Here is a 10000-nt window from a genome sequence, read left to right on the forward strand (position 1 = left end):
GTGGGGTAGGGGGGTGGGGTGGGGGGTGGGGGTGGGGGGTAGGAGTGGGGGTAGGGGGGTGGGTTGGCGGGTGGGGGTGGGGGGGTGGGTTGGGGGAGTGGTAGGGGGTGGGGGGGAGCTACAGACAGCCTCGGACTCCATCGCTGAAGAACGAGAGGTGGGGGGTGGGGTGAGGGGGTGGGTGGGGGGGTGGGGGTGGTGGGGGGTGGTGGGGGGTTGGAGGGTGGGGGGGTGGGGGTGGGGGGATAGGGTGGGGTTGAGAGGTGGGGGGGGTATAGCGGTGGCTGGGTAAGGGTGGGAGTGGGGGGTGGGGGGGTAGGGGTGGGTGGCGTGGGGTCGGGGGGGTAGGGGTGGGGGGTGGGGGGGGGTAGGGGGGTAGGGGTGGGGGGGTGATGCGATGATGATGACCATGACGACGACGATGACGACAATGATGACGACGATGACAATAACAATGACGACTTCAACGTTGACGACTTCAACGTTGACGACTTCAACGTTGACGACTTCAACGTTGACCACTTCAACGTTGACGACTTCAACGTTGACGACTTCAACGTTGACGACGACTTCAACGTTGACGCTGCGTCTCTCCGCAGCTGCTGAGCCCCACGCTGCTGGAGCGGAGTCCGTACCGCCGCGAGGCGAGCGACGTGGGCAAGCCACGCAGGAAGCTGGGCCAGTGGCGCCTCCCCGGGGCCGCCGGCTCAGCCACCAGCAGCACGGCGCGCACAGAGTCACTCGACAGCAGCTGGAGGCCCGGTGGGTTGCAGCGTCACATCCACCGTCATCACCGTCATCACCGTCACCTGCACCATCATCAACGTCATCACCGTCACCTCCAACGTCATCACCGTCACATCCACCGTCATCACCGTCATCACCGTCACCTGCACCATCATCAACGTCATCAACGTCATCACCATCACCGCCACCATCATCAACGTCATCACCGTCACCTGCAACGTCATTAACGTCATAAACGTCATCACCGTCATCACCGTCACTTCCACCATCATCACCATCACCTCCACCGTCATCACCGTCATCACCATCACCTCCACCGTCATCACCGTCACCTCCACCGTCATCACCGTCACCTCCACCGTCATCACCGTCATCACCGTCATCACCATCACCTCCAACGTCATCACCATCATCAACGTCATCAACGTCACCTCCACCGTCATCAACGTCATCAACGTCATCAACGTCACCTCCACCGTCATCACCGTCATCACCGTCACCTCCACCGTCATCACCGTCATCACCGTCACCTCCACCGTCATCACCGTCACCTCCACCGTCATCAACGTCATCAACGTCATCACCGTCACCTCCACCGTCATCACCGTCACCTCCACCATCATCACCGTCACCTCCACCATCATCACCGTCATCACCGTCACCTCCACCATCATCACCGTCACCTCCACCATCATCACCGTCATCACCGTCACCTCCACCATCATCACCGCCACCTCCACCATCATCACCGTCATCACCGTCACCTCCACCATCATCACCGTCACCTCCACCATCATCACCGTCATCACCGTCACCTCCAACGTCATCAACGTCATCACCGTCACCTCCACCATCATCAACGTCATTACCGTCACCTCCAACGTCATCACCATCACCTCCACCGTCATCACCGTCATCACCGTCACCTCCACCATCATCACCGTCACCTCCACCATCATCACCGTCATCACCATCACCTCCACCCTCATCACCGTCACCTCCACCGTCATCACCGTCACCTCCACCATCATCACCGTCACCTTCACCATCAACACCGTCACATCCAACGTCATCACCGTCACCTCCACCGTCATCACCGTCATCACCGTCACCTCCACCATCATCACCGTCACCTCCACCATCATCACCGTCATCACCATCACCTCCACCGTCATCACCGTCACCTCCACCATCATCACCGTCACATCCAACGTCATCACCGTCACCTCCACCGTCATCACCGTCACCTCCAACGTCACCTCCAACGTCATCACCGTCACCTCCACCATCATCAACATCATCACCGTCACCTCCACCATCATCAACATCATCACCGTCACCTCCACCATCATCAACGTCATCACCGTCACCTCCACCATCATCAACGTCATCACCGTCACCTCCACCATCATCAACGTCAACACCGTCACCTCCACCGTCATCACCGTCACCTCCAACGTCATCAACGTCATCACCGTCACCTCCACCGTCATCAACGTCATCACCGTCACCTCCACCATCATCAACGTCATCACCGTCACCTCCACCGTCATCACCGTCACCTCCAACGTCATCAACGTCATCACCGTCACCTCCAACGTCATCAACGTCATCACCGTCACCTCCAACGTCATCAACGTCACCTCCACCATCATCAACGTCATCACCGTCACCTCCACCATCATCACCGTCACCTCCACCATCATCAACGTCATCACCGTCACCTCCACCGTCATCACCGTCACCTCCAACGTCATCAACGTCACCGCCACCATCATCAACGTCATCACCGTCACCTCCACCATCATCAACGTCATCACCGTCACCTCCACCGTCATCACCGTCACCTCCACCGTCATCACCGTCACCTCCAACGTCATCAACGTCATCACCGTCACCTCCAACGTCATCAACGTCACCTCCACCATCATCAACGTCATCACCGTCACCTCCACCGTCATCACCGTCACCTCCACCATCATCAACGTCATCACCGTCACCTCCACCGTCATCACCGTCACCTCCAACGTCATCAACGTCATCACCGTCACCTCCAACGTCATCAACGTCACCTCCACCGTCATCACCGTCACCTCCACCGTCATCACCGTCACCTCCACCATCATCACCGTCACCTCCACCATCATCACCGTCACATCCAACGTCATCACCGTCACCTCCATCATCATCACCGTCACCTCCAACGTCATCACCGTCACCTCCACCGTCATCACCGTCACCTCCACCATCATCACCGTCACCTCCACCATCATCAACGTCATCACCGTCACCTCCACCATCATCAACGTCATCACCGTCACCTCCACCATCATCAACGTCATCACCGTCACCTCCACCATCATCACCGTCACCTCCAACGTCATCAACGTCATCACCGTCACCTCCAACGTCATCAACGTCACCTCCACCATCATCAACGTCATCACCGTCACCTCCACCATCATCACCGTCACCTCCACCATCATCAACGTCATCACCGTCACCTCCACCGTCATCACCGTCACCTCCACCATCATCACCGTCACCTCCACCATCATCAACGTCATCACCGTCACCTCCAACGTCATCAACGTCACCTCCACCATCATCAACGTCATCACCGTCACCTCCACCATCATCAACGTCATCACCGTCACCTCCACCGTCATCACCGTCACCTCCAACGTCATCAACGTCATCACTGTCACCTCCAACGTCATCAACGTCACCTCCACCATCATCAACGTCATCACCGTCACCTCCACCGTCATCACCGTCACCTCCAACGTCATCAACGTCATCACCGTCACCTCCAACGTCATCAACGTCACCTCCACCGTCATCACCGTCATCACCATCACCTCCACCGTCATCACCGTCACCTCCAACGTCATCAACGTCATCACCGTCACCTCCACCGTCATCAACGTCATCACCGTCACCTCCACCGTCATCACCGTCACCTCCACCATCATCAACGTCATCACCATCACCTCCACCGTCATCACCGTCACCTCCAACGTCATCAACATCATCACCGTCACCTCCACCGTCATCACCGTCACCTCCACCATCATCACCGTCACCTCCACCATCATCAACGTCATCACCGTCACCTCCACCATCATCAACGTCATCACCGTCACCTCCACCATCATCAACGTCATCACCGTCACCTCCACCATCATCAACGTCATCACCGTCACCTCCACCATCATCACCGTCACCTCCAACGTCATCAACGTCATCACCGTCACCTCCAACGTCATCAACGTCACCTCCACCATCATCAACGTCATCACCGTCACCTCCACCATCATCACCGTCACCTCCACCATCATCAACGTCATCACCGTCACCTCCACCGTCATCACCGTCACCTCCACCATCATCACCGTCACCTCCACCATCATCAACGTCATCACCGTCACCTCCAACGTCATCAACGTCACCTCCACCATCATCAACGTCATCACCGTCACCTCCACCATCATTAACGTCATCACCGTCACCTCCACCGTCATCACCGTCACCTCCAACGTCATCAACGTCATCACCGTCACCTCCAACGTCATCAACGTCACCTCCACCATCATCAACGTCATCACCGTCACCTCCACCGTCATCACCGTCACCTCCAACGTCATCAACGTCATCACCGTCACCTCCAACGTCATCAACGTCACCTCCACCGTCATCACCGTCATCACCATCACCTCCACCGTCATCACCGTCACCTCCAACGTCATCAACGTCATCACCGTCACCTCCACCGTCATCAACGTCATCACCGTCACCTCCACCATCATCAACGTCATCACCATCACCTCCACCGTCATCACCGTCACCTCCAACGTCATCAACGTCATCACCGTCACCTCCACCGTCATCAACGTCATCACCGCCACCTCCACCGTCATCACCGTCACCTCCAACGTCATCAACGTCATCACCATCACCTCCACCGTCATCAACGTCATCACCGTCACCTCCACCGTCATCAATGTCATCACCGTCATCTCCACCATCATCACCGTCACCTCCAACGTCATCAACGTCACCTCCAACGTCATCAACGTCATCACCGTCACCTCCTCCATCATCAACGTCATCACCGTCACCTCCACCATCATCAACGTCATCACCGTCACCTCCACCATCATCAACGTCATCACCGTCACCTCCACCATCATCAACGTCATCACCGTCACCTCCACCATCATCAACGTCATCACCGTCACCTCCACCGTCATCACCGTCACCTCCAACGTCATCAACGTCATCACCGTCACCTCCAACGTCATCAACGTCACCTCCACCATCATCAACGTCATCACCGTCACCTCCACCATCATCACCGTCACCTCCACCATCATCAACGTCATCACCGTCACCTCCACCGTCATCACCGTCATCACCGTCACCTCCAACGTCATCAACGTCACCTCCACCGTCATCACCGTCATCACCGTCACCTCCACCGTCATCACCATCACCTCCACCATCATCACCGTCACCTCCACCATCATCACCGTCACATCCAACGTCATCACCGTCACCTCCACCATCATCACCGTCACCTCCAACGTCATCACCGTCACCTCCACCGTCATCACCGTCACCTCCACCATCATCACCGTCACCTCCACCATCATCAACGTCATCACCGTCACCTCCACCATCATCAACGTCATCACCGTCACCTCCACCATCATCAACGTCATCACCGTCACCTCCACCGTCATCACCGTCACCTCCACCGTCATCACCGTCACCTCCAACGTCATCAACGTCATCACCGTCACCTCCAACGTCATCAACGTCACCTCCACCATCATCAACGTCATCACCGTCACCTCCACCATCATCACCGTCACCTCCACCATCATCAACGTCATCACCGTCACCTCCACCGTCATCACCGTCACCTCCACCATCATCACCGTCACCTCCACCATCATCAACATCATCACCGTCACCTCCAACGTCATCAACGTCACCTCCACCATCATCAACGTCATCACCGTCACCTCCACCGTCATCACCGTCACCTCCAACGTCATCAACGTCATCACCGTCACCTCCAACGTCATCAACGTCACCTCCACCATCATCAACGTCATCACCGTCACCTCCACCGTCATCACCGTCACCTCCAACGTCATCAACGTCATCACCGTCACCTCCAACGTCATCAACGTCACCTCCACCGTCATCACCGTCATCACCGTCACCTCCACCGTCATCACCGTCACCTCCACCATCATCAATGTCATCACCATCACCTCCACCGTCATCACCGTCACCTCCAACGTCATCAACGTCATCACCGTCACCTCCACCATCATCAACGTCATTACCATCACCTCCACCGTCATCACCGTCACCTCCACCGTCATCAACGTCATCACCGCCACCTCCACCGTCATCACCGTCACCTCCAACGTCATCAACGTCATCACCGTCACCTCCACCGTCATCAACGTCATCACCGTCACCTCCACCGTCATCAATGTCATCACCGTCATCTCCACCATCATCAACGTCATCACCGTCACCTCCACCGTCATCAATGTCATCACCGTCATCTCCACCATCATCACCGTCACCTCCACCGTCATCAATGTCATCACCGTCATCTCCACCATCATCACCGTCACCTCCAACGTCATCAACGTCACCTCCAACGTCATCAACGTCATCACCGTCACCTCCTCCATCATCAACGTCACCTCCACCGTCATCACCGTCACCTCCAACGTCATCAACGTCATCACCGTCACCTCCAACGTCATCAACGTCACCTCCACCATCATCAACGTCATCAACGTCACCTCCACCGTCATCAACGTCATCACCGTCACCTCCACCGTCATCAATGTCATCACCGTCATCTCCACCATCATCACCGTCACCTCCACCATCATCACCGTCACCTCCTCCATCATCAACGTCATCACCGTCACCTCCACCATCATCAACGTCATCACCGTCACCTCCACCATCATCAACGTCATCACCGTCATCTCCACCATCATCAACGTCATCACCGTCACCTCCACCATCATCAACATCATCACCGTCACCTCCACCATCACCAACGTCATCACCGTCACCTCCACCATCAACGTCATCACCGTCACCTCCACCGTCATCACCGTCACCTCCACCATCATCAACGTCATCACCGTCACCTCCACCATCATCAACGTCATCACCGTCACCTCCACCGTCATCAACGTCATCACCGTCACCTCCACCGTCATCACCGTCACCTCCAACGTCATCAACGTCATCACCGTCACCTCCAACGTCATCAACGTCACCTCCACCATCATCAACGTCATCACCGTCACCTCCACCGTCATCACCGTCACCTCCAACGTCATCAACGTCATCACCGTCACCTCCAACGTCATCAACGTCACCTCCACCGTCATCACCGTCATCACCGTCACCTCCACCGTCATCACCGTCACCTCCACCATCATCAATGTCATCACCATCACCTCCACCATCATCACCGTCACCTCCAACGTCATCAACGTCATCACCGTCACCTCCACCGTCATCACCGTCACCTCCAACGTCATCAACGTCATCACCGTCACCTCCACCATCATCAACGTCATTACCATCACCTCCACCGTCATCACCGTCACCTCCACCGTCATCAACGTCATCACCGCCACCTCCACCGTCATCACCGTCACCTCCAACGTCATCAACGTCATCACCGTCACCTCCACCGTCATCAACGTCATCACCGTCACCTCCACCGTCATCAATGTCATCACCGTCATCTCCACCATCATCACCGTCACCTCCACCGTCATCAATGTCATCACCGTCATCTCCACCATCATCACCGTCACCTCCAACGTCATCAACGTCACCTCCAACGTCATCAACGTCATCACCGTCACCTCCATCATCAACGTCACCTCCACCGTCATCACCGTCACCTCCAACGTCATCAACGTCATCACCGTCACCTCCAACGTCATCAACGTCACCTCCACCATCATCAACATCATCACCGTCACCTCCACCATCACCAACGTCATCACCGTCACCTCCACCATCAACGTCATCACCGTCACCTCCACCGTCATCACCGTCACCTCCACCATCATCAACCTCATCACCGTCACCTCCACCATCATCAACGTCATCACCGTCACCTCCACCGTCATCAACGTCATCACCGTCACCTCCACCGTCATCACCGTCACCTCCAACGTCATCAACGTCATCACCGTCACCTCCAACGTCATCAACGTCACCTCCACCATCATCAACGTCATCACCGTCACCTCCACCGTCATCACCGTCACCTCCAACGTCATCAACGTCATCACTGTCACCTCCAACGTCATCAACGTCACCTCCACCGTCATCACCGTCATCACCGTCACCTCCACCGTCATCACCGTCACCTCCACCATCATCAATGTCATCACCATCACCTCCACCGTCATCACCGTCACCTCCAACGTCATCAACGTCATCACCGTCACCTCCACCGTCATCACCGTCACCTCCAACGTCATCAACGTCATCACCGTCACCTCCACCATCATCAACGTCATTACCATCACCTCCACCGTCATCACCGTCACCTCCACCGTCATCAACGTCATCACCGCCACCTCCACCGTCATCACCGTCACCTCCAACGTCATCAACGTCATCACCGTCACCTCCACCGTCATCAACGTCATCACCGTCACCTCCACCGTCATCAATGTCATCACCGTCATCTCCACCATCATCAACGTCATCACCGTCACCTCCACCGTCATCAATGTCATCACCGTCATCTCCACCATCATCACCGTCACCTCCACCGTCATCAATGTCATCACCGTCATCTCCACCATCATCACCGTCACCTCCAACGTCATCAACGTCACCTCCAACGTCATCAACGTCACCTCCAACGTCATCAACGTCATCACCGTCACCTCCAACGTCATCAACGTCACCTCCACCATCATCAACGTCACCTCCACCGTCATCACCGTCACCTCCAACGTCATCAACGTCATCACCGTCACCTCCAACGTCATCAACGTCACCTCCACCATCATCAACGTCATCAACGTCACCTCCACCGTCATCAACGTCATCACCGTCACCTCCACCGTCATCAATGTCATCACCGTCATCTCCACCATCATCACCGTCACCTCCTCCATCATCAACGTCACCTCCACCGTCATCACCGTCACCTCCAACGTCATCAACGTCATCACCGTCACCTCCAACGTCATCAACGTCACCTCCACCATCATCAACGTCATCAACGTCACCTCCACCGTCATCAACGTCATCACCATCACCTCCACCGTCATCAATGTCATCACCGTCATCTCCACCATCATCACCGTCACCTCCACCATCATCACCGTCACCTCCTCCATCATCAACGTCATCACCGTCACCTCCACCATCATCAACGTCATCACCGTCACCTCCACCATCATCAACGTCATCACCGTCATCTCCACCATCATCAACGTCATCACCGTCACCTCCACCATCATCAACATCATCACCGTCACCTCCACCATCATCAACGTCATCACCGTCACCTCCACCATCAACGTCATCACCGTCACCTCCACCGTCATCACCGTCACCTCCACCATCATCAACGTCATCACCGTCACCTCCACCATCATCAACGTCATCACCGTCACCTCCACCGTCATCAACGTCATCACCGTCACCTCCACCGTCATCACTGTCACCTCCAACGTCATCACCGTCACCTCCAACGTCATCACCGTCACCTCCACCATCATCAACGTCATCACCGTCACCTCCACCATCATCAACGTCATCACCTCCACCATCATCACCGTCACCTCCACCATCATCACCGTCACCTCCACCATCATCAACGTCATCACCTCCACCATCATCATCACCAAGAGCAGCACCATCACATCCACAGTCACCTCCATGACCAACACATACACAGACACACACACAGACACACATACACAGACACACACAGACACACACATAGGCACAACAACAACCGCCATTCGCCACTAAGTGGAGGTGACGTCACCACGACGCATGTGCCAGGCCATGTTGAAGTGTCGAACGCCCTCTGCAGGAGGTCATGGGGCAGACCCAGGTGCCACGGGTCGACTGACCGAGATGACTGGCCGATGCACCGCTTGTGCCCCCTACTGTGCCAACTTGCTGTGCTTTAGCCACCCGGCGCTCCGCTTGTTGT

At 56.0% G+C, this 10000-nt stretch overlaps 1 protein-coding gene across 1 annotated transcript in view; it reads left to right on the forward strand.

Moving 5' to 3' along the window:
- NALCN (sodium leak channel, non-selective) overlaps window positions 1–10000 on the forward strand; it is a 112469-nt gene that overhangs the window by 97499 nt on the left and 4970 nt on the right. Inside the window, exon 24 of the mRNA XM_078882778.1 lies at window positions 600–762. Coding sequence (XP_078738904.1) covers window positions 600–762 — 163 coding nt within the window. The remainder of the gene's footprint in view (window positions 1–599; window positions 763–10000) is intronic.

Source organism: Lampetra fluviatilis, chromosome 67, assembly GCF_964198595.1.
Source record: "Lampetra fluviatilis chromosome 67, kcLamFluv1.1, whole genome shotgun sequence".
Classification (NCBI taxonomy): Eukaryota; Metazoa; Chordata; class Hyperoartia; order Petromyzontiformes; family Petromyzontidae; genus Lampetra; species Lampetra fluviatilis.